This window comes from Anomaloglossus baeobatrachus, chromosome 3, assembly GCF_048569485.1.
Source record: "Anomaloglossus baeobatrachus isolate aAnoBae1 chromosome 3, aAnoBae1.hap1, whole genome shotgun sequence".
NCBI lineage: Eukaryota > Metazoa > Chordata > Amphibia > Anura > Aromobatidae > Anomaloglossus > Anomaloglossus baeobatrachus.
In genome coordinates, this window is record NC_134355.1 from 181,929,363 (window position 1) to 181,949,922 (window position 20,560).

Genomic DNA, 20,560 nt, shown 5'->3' on the forward strand with positions numbered 1-20,560 from the left:
CGGTGGCTAAATACCTGGCCGCGTACCACAGATGGCATCACGACAAACCATCCCAATCACCCAACTCTTCCCTCTATTTGTGTACGCCTCGGGGCAACGGAACGGGGCAAGGCCACCCGTGACATCTCCAGACCTGACCCTCAACGGCCCGGCTATGAGTAGGCTAACCCCTTGCCCCGTGGGACGCTACATTTGTCGTCACGAACAGGATCTTGTGCCCATCCAAACGGGTACTGTGTGCCTTTAAAAGACTGTGTTTGTTAACAAGGACTGTGTACCACGTATTCTTTGAAGCAGTGGCCGCCATTAGCTGTGCAGCGCAGGAAGAAAAAGGCGCGAAGAGAAACCGCTGCCGTAGTAGCTGCCAGTTAACCCCTTATTCCCCAAGTGAGACGTGGAACCTGGTTAAGGTTCGCCAAGGGGGAGCAAATGTCTAACCAAACAGGGGACCCGGTCGCCGCCACAGCCGCAGCGCTGGTGGTATCAATTTCCATGTCTTATATACTGGTAGCAACATGGCTACCTCAATATTCCAGAGCGTCACAAACTTTGAACGACTTTCAGGAGAGACTGAGCAGTGTGTTTGATGTGTATCCCCTGACCGAGAGTCAGAAAGTTGGCATACTAATTGGCCAGTTGACCGCTGCAACCCAGCGAGAGGCCAAGTCAATGGTCGGACACCGACAAAGGAACTGTAGAGCAAGCCCTGGCTCGGCTAATAGACACCTTTGACACCCTCACGGCAGCAGAGATAAAAGTGGAGTTCTTCAGGTGCAAGCAAGGGGTGCAGGATTGTGTTAGGGACTATGCTTTGAACTTTCAAGAAGCACTGAGGGCCGTGAAACAAGTGGACCCTGGGAGTGTACGTGATGGGCTCCTGTACAATGCCCACCGGGCCCAGCTGCGTATACTGGCCCTCCAGGACCCTGACCTAGACTTTGCCCATTTTAAGGACCAGGTCATTCGGGTCCTGCTAGACTCAACCCTGAGTGACGTAGCCCTAACCCGGTTCCCTGCCACTATGTTTCCGGGAGTGGAGCCCTTAGCTTAGACTACCATGGAGGCGGATGCCCAGCTTCTGAGTAGTGACTTCCCTACCAACCTAAGGCTTCAGGTCCAAGAACTATCTAAGAATATGGCCACCCTGGCAAAGGCCGTGCAGACAATGAAAGTAACCCCATAGTCCACAGACACCGGGCTACCCACCATACCAGGCGGCATCTTGAGACGCCGGAGGAAGAAGAACCCACCGACCCGGGGGGGCGGGTTGGCGATTGCTGTGACCCCGCCGAGCGGCCGATCTACCACTGCTGTGACAAGGCATGACACTATGCCCAAGACTGTCCTCTGGGCTCACGGGTACCTGGAGCCAGGGCCCGCCCTCGGGTGTAGGTAAATCCAATTCATCTGACAGGCAAGACAAGTATGTGGGAGGGCGACTGGTTCTCCCGATTGTGCTGGATGAAATCCCGATGAACGTCCTTTTTGGACACTGAGTCCCAGGTGACGAAGATACCGTATGTATTTTATAAAAGGTATTGGGTCAATTCCGATATGACCCATGGCCCAGATATGGACTTGTCCATAATAGTCAGTAATGGGCAGCCTTTGCCACAGGTAGGCTACAAGGAAGTGACTATCAAGGTGGGGCGGGTAGAACTGAAGTCACAGGTTATGATAATCATGGACGTTGATCGGCAGATGCATGTTCCGATGGTGACTGTCGGCACTATTGTGATGGAAGATTGTTTTTCTGAAGTGATTGTTCTTTTGCAGCAGGTGGTCGAGACAGCCTCCCCACCAACAACAAGGGATCCACCGGGTGGTATGGGTATATGAACGGGTCTTCAGTAAGCACCCTTTAGATTTTGAGCAGGTTGAGGGAGTTCGGCACCAGATCCCCACCGGTAATCATCCTCCCATTAAAGAGAGATACCGCCCTGTACCCCCAGCTCACTATCAATGGGCCAAAGAAATGTTGAAAGAAATGAAAGAGACTGGAGTCATTAGGGACAGCTGTAGCCCTTGTGCTGCGCCATTACTCCTGGGGAAAAAGAAAGATGGTACGGGGAATTTGTGTGTGGATTATACACGGGTTAATCAGATTACGCATAAAGATACATACCCGATGCCAAGGATAGAAGAATCTTTGGCAGCCCTGAAATTGGCTGACTATTTCTCTACTCTAGATCTCACCAGTGCGTATTGACAGGTTCCCGTGGCGATAGAAGATAAAGAAAAGACTGCATTCACGACACCCATGGGCCTCTGCGAGTTCAACTACATGCCGTTTGAACTCTGTAATTCACCCAGAACGTTCCAGTGGTTGATGGAGTGCTGCTTGGGGCTTAAGAACTTTGAGACCATTCTCCTATACCTGGATGATGTCATTGTGTACTCAAAAACATATGAAGATCATCTGCAGCACCTGGCTGAAGTGTTCGAGGCCCTGGCTGGGTTTGGTCTCAAGGTAAAACCGTCCAAATGTCACCTGCTGAAGCCAAAGGTCCAGTACTTGGGGCACATGGTTAGCGCTGAGGGTGTAGCTCCAGACCCAGACAAGATCACTGCTATCCGGGACTGACCACCATCACAAGGAAGTGCAGCAGTTCTTCGGCCTGGTAGGCTACTACCGAAGATTTATAAAAGGTTTCACTAAGATGGCCTCTTGGTAGACCAAGCGAAGAAACGGGGACCCCCGTTCGAATGGCCCAACCAACAAGAGGCATCTTTCATCCAGTTGAAGAGGGCCATGACGGGAGAAGGGATACTGGCTTACCTGGATTACGGGCAACCCTTCGTCCTGTATACTGATACCAGCAACGTGGGATTGGGGGATGTATTGTCCCAGGTACACGGAGGGCAAGAGAAGGTGATAGCTTACGGCAGTTGGAAGCTTTGGCCTACTGAACGGAATCCCAAAAACTACAGTTCTTTCAAGCTGGAGTTCCTCACTGTGGTCTGGGCAGTCACTGAGCGGTTCAAACACTATTTGGCCTCGGTAAGATTTACAATATACACTGATAATAACCTGCTAATCCACCTGGAGACTGCAAAGCTCAGCACGTTGGAGCAGAGGTGGATCACATGGCTGTCCAATTATGACTTCACAATCAAGTATCGGGCGGGCAGGAAGAATGCAAATGCTGATGCCCTATCCTGGATGCCTCACATTCCAGAAGCTGATGAAAACGTAGACGATCTGAAGGGGGTGGAAATGCTGGCTTTCTATCGACACTGTGCCTCACAATGCTCACACCAGGTGAAAGAGCGGCCCGTAATGGAGCAATTGGCGTCCCTCAACCCGTTACCCTCCCATAAATGGGAGGAAGCCCAGGATAGCGACCCGGCCATCCGGCTGGTCAAAGAACTGTTAATCCAAGCCGATTCATTCCCGGGTCCAAGTGCTTCCGAAGACGCACAACAACTGTGGAAAGAGAAAGGGAAACTGTTCATCTGCCAGAAAAAGCTATGTAGAAGACACCTTGACCCTCGAACCAATGAACCGGTGTGGCAGATAATAGTTCCATGGAGGGATGTTCAGATGGTCCTAGAAGCCTACCATGATGGGGCCGGACATTTCGGATGGAAAAAGTTAGAGGCCCTGCTTTGCACCCACTTCTTTTGGACCGGTATGCGTCAAACAATTGAAAACTGGTGTCGGGACTGTGGCCCCTGCAGCTTGAGACAAAGAGATCAGGAGAGTCAGAGAGCCGATCGTCACAAGACAACCGTTCAAACTGGTGACCCTGGATCATGTAAAGCTGGCTTCAAGCCGGTCTGGTTATGTCTATGCCATCGTAGACCATTACTCCCGTTTCCTGGTAGTGCTCCCTGTGAAAGACCAGATGGCCCGAACTGAAGCCAAAGCATTCCAGGAATACTTCTGCCGGATCCATGGTTATCCTGAGAGTGTGCTCACTGACCAAGGCCCAGCCTTTGAAACCGAGGTGTTGCAGGAATTCTGCCATCTGTACGGCTGCAAGAAGATCAGCACAAACCCGTATCATCCCCAGAGCAATGGGTTGTGCGAGAAAATTAATCAGGTGGTGCTGGACCTGCTGAAGACTCTGCCTCTGGAAGAAAGAAGCCTGTGGCCGGAGAAGTTTCTAGACTTGATAGATATGTATATTCACCAACTGTACCCCCGCCTACCTGATGCGGGCAAGGCCTGGCCGGTTGCCCCTCGACTTTGAAATTGGAGTCCTGATGCCCGAGTCAGCTCACCCGGAGGCCAACTGGGACTCAGAACGACAGCAGCATTACTGCCAAGTCCAAGAATCTGTAGAACAAAGTTTGTCCCGGCAAAGGTCAAGGCAGGCAAAGGACTACAATCAAACAGCTCCAGCTACTCCTCTAGCCCCTGGGGAGCAGGTCCTAAAAAGAAAATGGAGAGGGCAAAAGTTGAATGACCAGTGGGAGGCTGAACCATACACTGTCATGCCGGCAGCCTTTGACAACCCAAAGGTGTGCTTCATCAGCAAAGATGGAGGAAGAACATCTGCGACTGTTTCAAGGGACCATCTGAAGGCATGCCCCAGTCAGTTGAAAAATAGGGAAGACAGTCCAGGACTTCCCCCGGCCCCAGCACTGGAAGAAGAGACTATTCAAACTATTCTTGGAGCATTTCCCAAGACCTGGACACGGGTGAATCAAGCTATTGCAGTCCCATGCCTGACCTTCACCCAAATGATCCCACTAATACCGGTGGACACTCAAGAACAGCCCGAAGATTCATTGCCAGGGGAGGAAGATGCTGCTCCAGTGGAGGAGCTGGGAAAACCTGTCTACTGTCCACGGCGAATCTGTCATGTCCACGGTAAATATAGGAAGTAGCACCTGTTGACCTGTCCCGCCAGAGAATCCTGGGGCCCCATGCAGTATGGCCATAGGCAGTCAGGATGGAACGAGGAATGTACCAGGTAGAGAGGAGTCACAGCCCATCTTGCATAGGTCGCAGCGGAGCACTCAGGGTCAAAATCGGTTCAATATCGAGAGCTAAGGGAAACCAATGTATAATAGAAACCATTTAAAATGATTGATGTATATACTTTGTCACTGGAAAATTGTATTATTTGTAATGTATTGTATTGTTCTCTTTTTGTTTCCTCAGTCCAGGAGTACTGATTTTAACCAAGGGGGAATGGGGCATCCCAGTGGTCACGGGAGCCACAGTGGCGTTGTTCTCCTCACTGGGATCAATGCTATGCTTGGAAGCAGCATGGGGGGACCTCTCCTTGTCAGGTACATCGCATACAACATCTTCTACTCAAGGCCAGCAGGGGGAGCTGATAATCTGTTTTGAAGGGAGCCTCTCTGGACATGCTGGTTAGAGAGGAACAGGAAGGAGGAGGGTCAGAACAGTGTTGGCGAGGAAGAAAGCGGTCGCTGTTTGAGAGCTGTAGTCTGAGCTTTCCGGGACCAAGCGCTAGAACAGGACACCGGGGTCCTTGGCTACTGGGTGCTAACGGCCTAGTAGTGAAACCCGGAGGACAGGAGATTCTACATTTCCTGGCCCACCATAGTTCCAGACGCAGCAGTAATATAGAGCCCGGGATCGCTCTAATACACGTGGGTCCCACAACCGGCTCACACTGCCCATCACAGGGGACAGACATCTTCAAGAGAGAGGGAAAGAAGGGAAAGCTGTGTTGCTCCAGGCCGCAGCGACCCCCCCACCGAAAGTGCATTAAGGAAGGCCTCCAACTTACCAGGCAAGGAGAGACCCACGCTGCTTCTAGATTGACCGGACCACCGCATTATTCCTGGACCATACCACCCAACCAGTAAAGGTAAAAAGGAAACTACCAGCCTGTGTTGTCCAGTTACTGTCGTCGCCCCAGTCCTGCACCCCATTGTACTACTACCACCCACATCATCCTCCCAGGGCCCACTCTGCCTGTGGGGAGCGATAACACCTCAGCGGCATTAACACCGGCCCCAGCGAGGATCCCTGCAGTTTCGGCTAAACACCTGGCTGTGTACCACAGGTGGCGTCACGACAAGCCATCTCAATCACCCGACTTTTTCCTCTATTTTTGTACGCCTCGGAACCAGGCAAGGCCACCTGTGACATCTCCAGACCTGACCCTCAACGGCCCGGCTACAAGTAGACTAACCCCTTGCCCCGTGGGGCGCTAGAATGACACTTTGTTTCATGGAGGGAACAGAGGCTGTAGTCACTGCCACAGACTCTGCCCCCAATGACACTTTGTTTGAGTATCCCAGGGATTCTCATAGGTCAGACAGGAAATAGAAAAAAATAGAATAGCTGTTAGATAATGGTAGGGAATTTTTAATACATGTATATTAGAAAATAGCTTAGATTCTAGAATCAAATAGGAAGGATATAAATGAAATTTACATTTGCCTTAGGACCACCCCTTAAAGATGCAAACTGATTAGTAAATACTATTTTCCAATAGGTAGACTTTAAGTAATGTGATCATATGTTACCTTGTGGAATCTTGTAAGACACTTCAGTTGGTTTTCTTAGTTTGCGCAGAATATGGTCACTGTGTATATTAATACCCATTCCAAAAAGGAAAATGGCAAGCCCTGAAATTGGAATACAGTTAATACTGTTAAAAGAAGTGATGTAATATTAAAATATATAATATGATAAGAAATATATAATAGGTAATGCATTTGATTGGCACTCTAAAACTACATTTTAACAAGATAGATAGATAGATTGATAAATACCGAAGATAGATTACCTATTTGAAATCGAATATCCATATACCAGTCATTGGGGTATGCAGCAACGTATAGCATGCAGTGACTTTGTAAAAAACCATTGTATGAACAAAATATAAATGCCAAAGCAACTATAAATAATGGTATATGGCGTCCTCTTGTAAGAGCCGAAAAGATAAATGTCCTGAAAAACATGAAAATTACAAAGTAAGGAGCTGACTGAAGCATCACATTTCCATTTGACGATCTATTAAAGTTATATATTTAGAGTAAAGGCCCTGTCACACACAGAGATAAATCTGCGAAAGATCTGTGAGGGCGCACATATTGTTTTGCTATTAAAGCTGCTCTTTTAGTTGTATTATGCTTTATTCCTATCACTGTTTCACCAGAGACTATAGCCTTGGATCAGCAAGCCGGATTTCATGAGGGGTCATAATGGAGTCAGACACTCATGATTTATAAAAGAGATGCATAAGTCTTAATAAATCAGGATTATATTTAAAGTGGCACATGCCTCCGTGTTTGCCTCACCACAAATCTCATACCAGTCAAACACTAGAGTAATGCGGGCGTCATACGAGACGATATATCAGGCGATATGTCGGCGGGGTCACGTCGTTAGTGATGCACATCCGGCATCATTTGATATATCGTAGCGTGTGACAGCTACGAGCGACGGTGAACGAGCAAAAATACTCACCTTATCGTTCCTCGTTGACACGTCGCTCATTTTCAAAAAGTCGTTTCTTTCTCTCTGCGCCGGTTGTTCATCGTTCCCGAGGCATCACACATCGCTCCGTGTGACACCCCAGGAACGATGAACACAGCTTACCTGCGTCCCGCCGGCTATGCGGAAGGAAGGAGGTGGGCGGGATGTTACGTCCCTCTCATCTCCGCCCCTCCGCTTCTATTGGGCGGCCGCTGTGTGACGTCGCTGTGACGCCGAACGTTCTACCCCCTTCAGGAAGAGGATGTTCGCCGCCCACAGCGACGTCGCTCAGCAGGTAAGTACGTGTGACGGGGGTTTTACGACTTTTTGTGCCACGGGCAACTAATTGCCCATGACGCTCAAACGACGGGGGCGGGTACGATCGCTCGTGCGATCGCACGATAGATCGTATCGTGTGACGCCCGCATTTGTGGCTTAAAGGAAATCTGTTACTAGGTTTTTGCCACCTAATCTGAGAACAGTATTACATAATGGCAGAGACTTCAAGTGATGTATATTTAGTGTAGTTTTGATAAGATCACTGTTTTATTTGCAGGCGATAAACACTAGAGGACTGGAAGACCTGCTGCCAGTCATATTCATGATCTCTGTATACCCTCAACCCACCATTGATATACAGTTTTCTGTGTACACTATACATGAGGAGAAACCTGTCAATCAGTGGTGTGGGCAGGGTAATACAGAGCTCAGCATTCTTTTTTATTAAAAATGATAAGCAGCTGGAACAGGAGTCTCTGCACCTACATTATGCAGCTCTCAGATGAGATAGCAAAAACTTGGTGACAGATTCTCGTTAACCCCTTCACCCCCAAGCCTGTTTTCACCTCCATGACCAGGTCAATCTTTTCAACTCTGAGTCGGTTTATGATGAAATAACATTGGAACGCTTCAATGGATCCCAGTGATTCTGAGATTATTTTTGTGATATATTATAGTTCATGAAAGTGGAAAGGAAATTTAGGATGATATTTTTGCTTTTATTTGTGAAAATATCAGAAATTTGTTGAAAATTTAGAAAATTCCTTATTCTTCAAACTTTGAATTTTTCTGCCCTTAAACCAAAGAGTTATGTCACATAAAAGAGTTCATAAATAACATTTCCCACATGTTTAATTTACAGCAGCATAATTTGGGAAACATTTTTTTTTGTTAGGAAATTAGAAGGGTTCAAAGTTTACCAGCAATTTCTCATATTTCCAACAAATTTTGTTTAGGGACCTCATCACATTTGAAGGGACTTTCAGAGGCCTAGAAAACAGAAAATACCAAAAGTGGAATTATTCTAAAAACTGCACTCCTCAAATTGCTCAAAACCACATCTAAGAAGTTTATTAACCCTTTAGATGCTTCACATGAACTAAAGCAATGTGGAAGGAAAACATTTTTTACCCAGAAAAATATTACTTTAGCCCCAAATTTAGCAATTTCACAAGGGTAACAAGAGAAAATGCACCACACAATTTCTTGTGAAATTTCTCCTGAGTACAACAATACCCCATGTGGAATGGAAATCAATTGTTTGGGCACCCGGTGTTATGGATATGGTTATGGACTGTTATGAGTATTAAGAATTATATGAAGATATGCAAAAACAGATACAGGACTTTCTTGTCATAAGTGATTCATGCTGACTTAGCTTAATATAAAATGATGAAACACATATACATATAAATCTCAGAATAAGCGATTTTTGCCATTTACCCAGTAGGAGAAGTGTTACGTATTCTTGGCTCCTGGCCAACTGATTTCTTTAAATGTATCTGAACTTCCGTAATTAAAGCAGTCATATTTCCTACGTAGATCCGTGATCATCGCTGATCTGTGTGGATGAATAGCATGCATGCTGACAAATGACTTATGATTTGGAATGTAGACGGGTTTAAGATGTTGATGCATAATTTGGATTGCATCACCCTAAATTATGCTCTCCTTATAAGATGGTGGATAACGTAATCTAGGACGAAACGTCTGGACGAAAGACAGCCATGCACTCATCTTCATTTCCAAACGGAACACATGGGGGGAAATTGCGCAACTCCACAAAAAAGGTAAGAAAATTTCTTATCTTGCTTTAATAAACCCATGGGTGTTTCTGTTTGGAAAAGGGGCGTTGGCTGCCCGGTTCAAGACACCTGATGACCGATCTCTGTGGGATAAAAGTCCTAGTGCGAAACCGGTCATACTATCTCTTAAAACATCTGCATAATGTAATGTGTACAGTCATGGCCAAAAGTTTTGAGAATGCTACAAATATTAATTTTTACAAAGTCTACTGCTTAAGTTTTTCTAATGGCAATTTGCATAGACTCCAGAATGTCATAAAGAGTGATCAGCTTAACAGTAATTACTTGCAAAGTCAATATTGGCTAAGAAAATGAACTTTAACCCCCAAAACACATTTCAACAGCATTGCATTCCTGCTTTAAAAGGAGCAGCTAACATTGTTTTAGTGATTGTTCCATTAACACAGGTGTGGGTGTTGATGAGGACAGGGCTGGCGATCAATCAGTCTTGATTAAGAATGACACCACTGGACACTTTAAAAGAAGGCTGGTGCTTGGTATCATTGTTTCTCTTCAGTTAACCATGGTTATCTCTAAAGAAATACGTGCAGCCATCATTGCTCTGCACAAAAATGGCCTAACAGGGAAGAGTATCGCAGCTACAAAGATTGCACCTCAGTCAACAATCTATCGCATCATCAAGAACTTCAAGGAGAGAGCTTCCATTGTTGCCAAAAAGGCTCCAGTGCGCCCAAGAAGGACCAGCAAACGCCAGGACCGTATCTTAAAACTGTTTCCGCTGCTGGATTGGACTACCAGCAGTGCCGAGCTAGCTCAGCAATGGCAGCAGGCTGGTGTGAGTGCTTCTGCACGCACTGTGAGGCGGAGACTGCTTGAGCAAGGCCTGGTTTCAAGGAGCGCAGCAAAGAAGCCACTTCTCTCCAGAAAAAACATCAGGGACCGACTGATATTCTGCAAAAGGTACAGGGAGTGGACTGCTGAGGACTTGGGTAAAGTCATTTTCTCAGATGAATCCCCTTTTCGATTGTTTGGGACATCTGGAAAACAGCTTATTAGGAGAAGAAGAGGTGAGCGCTACCACCAGTCTTGTCTCATGCCAACTGTTAAGCATCCTGAAACGATTCATGTGTGGGGTTGCTTCTCAGCCAAGGGAATCGGCTCACTCACAGTCTTGCCTGAAAACACAGCCATGAATCAAGAATGGTACCAGAATGTCCTCCAAGAGCAACTTCTCCCAACTGTCCAAGAGCAGTTTGGCGCCCAACAATGCCTTTTCCAGCATGATGGAGCACCTTGCCATAAAGCAAAGGTGATCACTAAATGGCTCATGGAACAAAACATAGAGATTTTGGGTCCATGGCCTGGAAACTCCCCAGATCTTAATCCCATTGAGAACGTGTGGGCAATCATCAAGAGATGGGTGGACAAACAAAAACCAACAAATTCTGGCAAAATGCAAGCATTGCTTATGCAAGAGTGGACAGCTGTCAGGATTTGGTCCAGAAGTTGACTGAGAGCATGCCAGGAAGAATTGCAGAGTTCCTGAAGAAGAAAGGTCAACACTGCAAATATTGACTTTCTGCATTAACTCATTCTGTCAATATAACCTTTTGGTACTCATAATATGATTGCAATTATATTTCTGTATGTGATGTAAACATCAGACAAACACAATTAAAAACCAGAGGGCAACATATCATGTGAAAAAATAATTTTGGTGTCATTCTCAAAACTTTTGGCCATGACTGTAATGTGTGTCTTTATCTGTTTCGTGAAAAAGCGGAAGTTGTGAGCTCCGCTGGTTTTAGAGGAAAAAAGAGGAAGTTGTACTTTGTAGAGGTGAACTGTTTACGGCTAGATCTTTGTGTGACGGGTCCAATAATTGAAATAATTGATAAGTCTGGGGGCCTAAGGTCCAGTCACACTAAGCAACTTACCAGCGATCCCAACAACGATAGGGATCGCTGGTAAGTTGCTAGGAGGTTGCTGGTGAGATGTCACACTGCGACGCTCCAGCGATCCCACCAGCAACCTGACCTGGCAGGGATCGCTGGAGCGTGGCTACACAAGTTGCTGGTGAGCTCACCAGCAACCAGTGACCAGCCCCCAGCGCCGCGTGGAAGATGCTGCGCTTGGTAACTAAGGTAAATATCGGGTAACCAACCCGATATTTACCTTGGTTACCAGCGCACGGAGCTACATGTGCAGAGAGCAGGGAGCAGCGAACACTGAGCGCTGGCTCCCTGCTCTCCTAGTTACAGCACACATCAGGTTAATTACAGGATGTGTGCTGCAGCTACATGTGCACAGAGCAGGGAGCAGCGCACACTGCTTAGCGCTGGCTCCCTGCTCTCCTAGTTACAGCACACATGGGGTTAATTTCCCGATGTGTGCTGTAGCTACATGTGCACAGAGCAGGGAGCAGCGCACACTGCTTAGCGCTGGCTCCCTGCTCTCCTAGTTACAGCACACATGGGGTTAATTTCCCGATGTGTGCTGTAGCTACATGTGCACAGAGCAGGGAGCAGCGCACACTGCTTAGCGCTGGCTCCCTGCTCTCCTAGTTACAGCACACATGGGGTTAATTTCCCGATGTGTGCTGTAGCTACATGTGCACAGAGCAGGGAGCAGCGCACACTGCTTAGCGCTGGCTCCCTGCTCTCCTAGTTGCAGCACACATGGGGTTAATTTCCCGATGTGTGCTGCAGCTACATGTGCACAGAGCAGGAGCCGGCACTGACAGTGAGAGCGGTGGAGGCTGGTATCAAAGGTAAATATCGGGTAACCAAGGACAGGGCTTCTTGGTTACCCGATGTTTACATTGGTTACCAGCCTCCGCAGAAGCCGGCTCCTGCTGCCTGCACATTTAGTTGTTGCTGTCTCGCTGTCACACACAGCGATCTGTGCTTCACAGCAGGACAGCAACAACTAAAAAATGGCCCAGGACATTCAGCAACAACCAACGACCTCACAGCAGGGGCCAGGTTGTTGCTGGATGTCACACACAGCAACATCGCTAGCAACGTCACAAAAGTTGTTCGTTAGCAGCGATGTTGCTAGCGATGTTGCTTAGTGTGACGGGGCCTCTAGTCTTCCAGGAATAGAGGAGACAGAAGGGGGGTTTTAGTGATTACCTGCTGAGTACTGAGCTTATGGTAAACAGCCCTGGCTGTATCTCAGTGGAAGGTAATGTGTTCTTTCGTGATCCTAGGAGAAGAATAGCATTACAGGGCACCCCAGTCTTGATCAAGTTTTTTGAGTTTTGGATGGACTGTCTTTATGAGGTGATGTAGTGTAAACAGACTTTGGCACCTATATCAATGTACTGCTGGCGTATAGTGAGGGTGTATGAAATTTCCTGTCACCCACGTGATACTGGTTTTGGCATGCACTCTAATTATTTCCGGAAGCAAAAGTTTTCAGACTAAGCATTCACGCTAGAGTAGCGGTATTGTGTTGTTGTTGACTGAGATAGAATCTAGACGTTTGTATATATATAATCCTGTGAATGTACGCAGTTTCTGGTGCAGAAGAAATAGGGGAACACCTGAGAAATGTTGAAATTGCAAAAAAAGAGAAGTGTTAAAGGGGGCTTTACCCGCTGTGACATCGCTAACAATATATCATCGGGGTCACGGTGTTTGTGACGCACATCCGGCGTCATTAGCAGCATGTAACACCTTTGAGCGGCCTAAAACGATCGCAAAAGAGGTAAAAATCGTTGGTATTGGAGAGGTCACTCCAAAACCAAAAATCGTTGACAGGTGAGTAGCGAGGTTGTTTGCCGTTCCTGCGGCAGCACACATCGTTATGTGTGACACCACAGGAACGAGGAAACTCTCTGTACCTGCGTCCCGCCGGCAATAAGGAAGGAAGGAGGTGGACGGAATCTTCCACCCGCTCATCTCCGCCCCTCCTCTGCTATTGGGCAGCTGCTTAGTGACGCGGCAGTGATGTTGCTATGACGCCGAACACACCTCCCCCTTGAAGGAGGGATTGGTCGGCGGTCACAGCGACGTCGCTGAACAGGTATGTGCGTGTGACGCTGCCGTAGCGATAATGTTCGCTATGGCAGCGATCACCACATATCGCACACACGACGGGGGCGGGTGCTATCGCGCACAACATCGCTAGCAAATGCTAGCGATGTCGCAGTGTGTAAAGCACCCTTTAGTTTTTGTTTTTGAAGATCTGTGTAATAAGGTCAAATGAGACCAGCAAATTTAGCATGTGGAAAATCCCATCCCATCCCATTATTTCCTGTCCTGAATGTAAATGGCACGCCCCATGTCCCTTCCTCTCTGGCCTCTTCGGACGCCATTTTGGCCAACACCTAGTTCCTATTTTGGTGGCCATTTTAACTCAGACACTACCTAGTTCCTCTTTTGGTGGCCATTTTAACTCAGTCACTACATACTTCCTCTTCAGACGTCATTTTATCCTGCCCAACACCTAGTTACTTTTTTTCAGACGCTAGCTTAGAACCCAAAGCCACTGCTCTGTTTATTGCTGGTGCAGCAGAGGCTGCAGAGGAGGGACATACAGTAAAGACCTGAAATCCACACTGCGTTTTTGTTTTTTTTTTGTCATATATGCGTTTGTGCCCCATTGTGTTCCCACTAATGAACCCTAACAAAGGACATTGCTAATAATCTGGTGAAAACCTTTTTCCTTCACTTTTGCATATTTGTGTTTGCTGTACCTAGTATACAATTTATTAGACCACATCAATGGACTGCTCACTATTTTGTTCTGTTGTACATTGAATATTTTTCTGTCTATGGCAGTTGCTACTTAGCCTAGTTTTGAGATAATCTCGCTTGTATATTATCCTGCCTGGATTAAAATTTTAATTGATTTTATATTGTGTGTTTCTATGGATTCAATAAATATTTTTCAATTTTTCTCATTGGATGTGCGCTTCTATTATGTGTGACTCTTCTCCTTATTGATTCTGCTTTTTCACACATGAAGCAGCACTCATTGTTGGTTATATGAGGGTGTGCACACCTCCCCCGCTTTTATGCATCAATTGTTTACTTCTTATATGATCATCAATATATGTTGGGGGCTTTAACTATCTCTTTGGCACTGCTCCGAGGCAAGTTAGGATTCTTTCTTCTTTGAGGCTAGTTAGTTTCTTAGGCAGTGACGAGGCGTCTAGGCAGAGTAGGCACGCTCCACCACTATTTCTACTATTTCTAGTTGTGTATATATAGTCAGGGGGTTGCTGCTTGTTAGTTACCAAACACTCTTGTTCCCTTTTTCTGGGGTCTTAGGGGGTCTTACTTTTTAGAATGTCAGTGTTCTCCTAACCCCAATTTACACCTGATGCTCTTTCATACAAACCTGGGTATAGTCCTTTGTATCAGGTCTCCGAGAGCCCATATGCAAACTGCAGATGGTACTCCTGATTACAGAGTGAAGGACCAAGACACTCTCTTTCAAGTGGCAAGAGGTGTGGAGATGAATCTAGCAGCTTCCAAGACCACCCCACGTACAAATGTGCTGCATTCACAGTCACCTAAAGAGTATCATCACATTATCTCCAGCCCTGAGCCTGCCTGACTACCAGAAGTCATTATGCCTGTTTGCTATGGAGAAAGACAGCAGCCCTTTGGATACTACTCAGCCAGATTGGATCCAGTCGTCCGAGAAACACCAACCTAAAGCACCAGTTGAAGATTAATGCTCCGCATGACATCACTGCTCCCTGACAATGTCACCATCTCCCGGTATGCGGTCGTTAATCCTGCTACACTTCTCCCTCTTCCAAGGGGGGAGTGTCCCACCTCTGACACCTTGGTGGAAGAGGTAGTCGACTCTGGCATAGCTCTACATGATTGCCTTGCTCTCCTAAGGCAGGAAACCTCTGGATTCGATACAGTGATGGATACACCCTTGGAAGGTCCTGCCTTAACCTCTTTGCAGGTGGATCAAGATATACAGGTGAAGAAGGACGGTTCCACACAGATATGGTAGTGGTAGCAGAAGACGCTGTGCTGATAGAGCAGTTGCTACCCGCATCCCTGTCTGCACAAGAAGCAGAGGTATGTACTCTCAATGAAGCCTTCAAGATGGCAGCCAACATCTACTCTGTATGGAAAACAAGAGACTTGATCACCACTAGTGGAACTGTATGCCGTCATGAGGCCGTAGAAGAACTGATGTAAGCTTTGCTATTTGCTATTGCCAGACAGAGTCGCGGTGAGCAGGGTTAAGGCCTACATTGTAGGAATCAAGTGAAACAGTAAGAAATGCCCTCACTGACAGAACAGCTAGTTACAGATAGTTAAACAGGGTAGGAGACAGGTAAGGCATGTAAGACAAACAAACAAACTTGCTCCAAATTTTTGTGTATTGCAACGTTTCCACCCTATGTATTTGTACCATTTATATGCTAGCTGCTTCAATCCCTCATTTCTACCGCTCTTTCACACACCCAGCACACTCCATCTATATCAGCCCTTCTCTCCTCTCCTCTCCTATGTACTACTCTCATGCTCTTTTCAAAATTATAAATCATCCAGATCCATTCACACCCACCATGCAACGTAATAGACACTCTCATAAATCTCTTAACCACATGCTCACTCTCTCAATTCTCCTTCTCCTTTTAGCAGGAGATATTGCACCTAATCTAGGACCTTCTTATAATAGTAATCTCAATTCCTTCCCTGGCATACTAAGAAAACCCCTAAATCTCATTAATATTCCTTGCATACCTTCTGTCTCTTTTAACTGTGCCCTTTGGAACTGGTGCTCAGCATGTAACAAACTCTCCTTCACCAATGACTTCTTCCTTTCCAATTCCCTCAACCTCCTGGCTCTTACTGAGACCTGGATTCAGCAGTCAGACACCACCACAGCTGCTGCTCTCTCATATGGTGGCCTACAATTTTCTCACACCCCTAGACTTGACAACAGATCAGGTGGAGGTGTTGGTCTGTTGCTTTCCCCAAACTGCACTTTTCAGGTCATCCCTCATGTTCCCTCACTTATCTTCCCTTCTTTTGAGGTCCACACTGTCAGGGTTTACAGACCCTTCTCCCTGCAAGTAGCAGTTGTGTATCGCCCTCCATGCCCAACCAGTCAGTTCTTGGATCATTTCGCCACCTGGCTTCCACATTTTCTAGCCTGTGACCTCCCCACTCTTGTCATGGGGGACTTTAACATGCCCATTGATGATCCCCTCTCCCCAGCTGCCACTCATCTTTTATCTCTAACCTCCTCTCTTGGCCTTTCATAACTAACTAACTTTCCTACACATGAAGGTTGGAATATGCTGGACCTGGTCTTCTCCCATCTCTGCTCAATGCATGAATATTACTAACTCCCCTCTCCCACTCTCTGACCACAACCTTCTTTCATTCTTGGTCAAGAGCTTTCAGGTTGCAGTCATCACTGGCCCCAATATCCTCCCTCTCATTTCCTGACTCTGCTGTAAAACATTATAATGACACCCTACAGAGCGCCCTAGATGAAGCTGCACCTGCTACACACAGAGCAACTCGGCGCAGATGGCAGCAGCCCTGGCACACGTTGCAAACACGCTTTCTCCAGCGGTGTTCCAGGTGCGCTGAACGTTTGTGGAGAAGATCCAATCTAGCCGAAGATTTCATCCATTAAAAGTTGATGCTCAAAACAAACAATGCTGCCCTTCACCTCTCCAAACAAGCATACTTTAACACCCTCATCACCTCTTTAGCCAACAATCCTAAACGACTCTTTGATACTTTCCATTCCCTCCTAGGACCAAGAGTTCTGGCCCCAACCACCAACCTCAGTGCAAATGACCTGGCCAATTATTTTAAAGAAAAAATTGACCATATACGCCAGGAAATTTCCTCCCAGGCTCATAACACCACACATTGTCTGCCCTCCTACACTTCATCTAGCTTACTTTCACTCTTTGATCCAGTCACAGAAGAAGAAGTCACCAGGCTCCTCGCATCTTCTCGCCCTACTACCTTCACCAGTGACCCTATTCCCTCATATCTCTTTAAATCTGTCACCCCAGGTGTCACCAGTCACCTAACTAAAATATTCAATCTCTCTCTCTTCTCTGGTGTATTTCCCTCCTCCTTCAAACATGCCAGCATACACCCATTACTTAAAAAACCATCCCTGGACCAAAATTGTGCCGCTAACTACAGACCTGTCTCTAATCTCCCATTCATCTCCAAACTCCAGGAACGTCTGGTCCACTCCCGTTTTATCCGCTATCTGTCAGATTATTCTCTCCTTGACCCTCTACAATCCGGTTTCCGCTCCTTACATTCTACTGAAACTGCTCTTACTAAAGTCTCTAATGATTTACTAACAGCTAAATCTAATGGTCACTACTCCATGCTGATCCTCCTGGATCTCTCTGCTGCATTCGATACTGTGGATCACCAGCTCCTCCTCACTATGCTCTGCTCTATCGGGCTCAAATTCTTTCCTAGTTCTCCTCTTACCTCTCTAACCGCTCATTCACTGTATCCTTTGCCGCCTCCTCTTCCTCTCCTCTTCCCCTTACGGTCGGGGTTCCTCAGGGTTCAGTCCTAGACCCCCTCCTGTTCTCTCTATACACAGCCCCTATTGGACAAACAATCAGCAGATTTGGTTTCCAGTACCATCTCTATACTGATGACACCCAACTGTACACATCTTCTCCTGACATCACCCCTGTACTATTACAAAATACTACCGATTGTCTGTCCGCTGTCTCCAACATCATGTTCTCCCTCTATCTAAAACTGAACCTGTCAAAAACTGAACTTCTCCCGTTTCCTCCCTCTCCTAACTTTCTGAAACCCAATATTACCATTTCTGTGTGTAGCTCGACCATTACGCCCCAGCAGCACGCCCGCTGTCTTGGGGTTATATTTGACTCCGATCTCTCCTTCACTCCCCACATTCGTTCACTTGCTCGTTCTTGTCAATTCCACCTCAAAAACATCTCAAGAATTCGACCTTTTCTTACCATTGACTCTACAAAAACTCTTACTGTCGCTCTCATTCATTCTCGCCTGGATTATTGTAATTCTTTACTAATTGGTCTCCCTGTTACTAAACTCTCCCCTCTCCAATCCATTCTGAATGCCGCAGCCAGGATCATTTTCCTCTGCAACCGCTTCACTGATGCCTCTGCTCTTTGCCAGTTATTGCACTGGTTGCCTATCCGTTACAGAATCCAATATAAAGTTATCACTCTCACTTACAAAGATCCTGCCACAGGACTAGATCCCATGCTGCTGCATTAGTGTTAATAACAATCGGTTAAACACCAAAACGGATCTTTGCTTGACATGGGTGAGCCACTTGTCCTCTCTCTAATATTCCACACCGTCATTATGGGCCCCTCCCTGGCGCGTAATTTGTTAACAGGTTACTCTAATTGTAATCATTCTCGGGAATACATCGTGTTGTTGTGATTTCACTGTCTATGTTGTATCTCCTCATATATGTACTATGTTATTTTCATTTGGATTGTTATTATTGTATATATCATTTATACCCGCTGATATCTGTTTTTCTGTTTTATTCACATATAAATATACTTCAGTCTGATTGTCCGACCTGATGAAGGCCTAGGGCCGAAACGTTCTGGCGGACTTTCTACTAATGTACAGCACAAAATTTTTTTTTCAATAAAGAAAAACAGATTATGAATACTTGATACAGTCTATTTTTCACTTGTTTGGGAAACAGTGCAGTGTGCCGGAACTCTCTTTCTCTGAAAGAGATATGGCAGGCCTTGGGGACAGAACTGACCCTACACACCCCATACGTCCACAGAATAGTGGGAGGGTTGAGAGGTTGGGGCAGTGTAGGAAACAAGGGCATGAGAGTCTTCCCCTTGCGTTGTTCAGTGTCAGACACACCCAAGTAGGGACCACTAAGTTGAGACCCTATGAAATCCTGTTTAGAAGTACCCCTAGATACTTTAACTAAACTTGTTTAAATAATTAAACATTTGACTAAGATAGGTTCTTGAGTTTTCTCCTCCACTCCAGATCCAACCAGATCCAGATGAGGAGATGGCTGTCTACGAGCCCTAGAATCAGATATGATGTGACCTTCCAAGGTTTCCTGAGGATCAGCACTGCTGTAAAGGTGGAAGAGAGGCCCATATAGATCCACGCATCCTACTACAAAAAGATGTCGGACCTGGGACCAGGAGATGGTTGTCTACCCTCTTCTTTGTGTCAAGAAGATGGTATTCAAGCTTGTGGATCACAAGATGACTATGCATGGCGCCTTTGATGATGTCCCACCATCACCGCCTGAGGATTATGAGGCTCTGAGTGCAACCAACCTTGATGAATATGAACTGATCAATATGAACTGATGAAAGGACTGAGGAGAGGACTACGACTACCCCCCCCCCCCCGAATAACGTGCGCCAGCATGAAACATAGCCATGAGGACAGTCAAGGGGATACGGACAGGATCTGACTTCCTATCCATAGTTTGTTGGGTGAGGAGGATCATCCACCAGAGATGGGTTATCTCGTAGGCAAGTGAGGTAACCATTGGCATTAGGACAGATCGATAGACTCAACGGAAATAGGGAAAGATTTTTGGCTATCTCTAAAGGGGAAAATGTTATGGACATAGTTATGGACTGTTATGAGTATTAAGAATTATATGAAGATATCCAAAAACAGGACTTAAATGGTGTTTGAACTGTACTCAGATACAGGACTTTCTGGTCATAAGTGATTCAGGCTGACTTAGCTTAATATAAAATGATGAAACACATTTACAGTCATATGAAAAAGTTTGGGCACCCCTATTAATGTTAACCTTTTTTCTTTATAACAATTTGGGTTTTTGCAACAGCTATTTCAGTTTCATATTTCTAATAACTGATGGACTCAGTAATATTTCTGGATTGAAATGAGATTTATTGTACTAACAGAAAATGTGCAATCCGCATTTAAAGAAAATTTGACCGGTGCAAAAGTATGGGCACCTCAACATAAAAGTGACATTAATATTTTGTAGATCCTCCTTTTGCAAAAAAAAAACAGCCTCTAGTCGGTTCCTGTAGCTTTTAATGAGTTCCTGGATCCTGGATGAAGGTATATTTGTACATTCCTTGACCATTATCACT

General features: G+C 46.2%; 1 protein-coding gene across 1 annotated transcript in view; it reads right to left on the reverse strand.

Annotated features, from left to right (window-relative positions):
- Positions 1 to 20,560, reverse strand: part of SRD5A2 (steroid 5 alpha-reductase 2) — a 164,192-nt gene that overhangs the window by 24,165 nt on the left and 119,467 nt on the right. Inside the window, exons 3-4 of the mRNA XM_075338181.1 lie at positions 6,720 to 6,883; positions 6,457 to 6,558 (exon numbers count right to left, since the gene is read on the reverse strand). Coding sequence (XP_075194296.1) covers positions 6,457 to 6,558; positions 6,720 to 6,883 — 266 coding nt within the window. The remainder of the gene's footprint in view (positions 1 to 6,456; positions 6,559 to 6,719; positions 6,884 to 20,560) is intronic.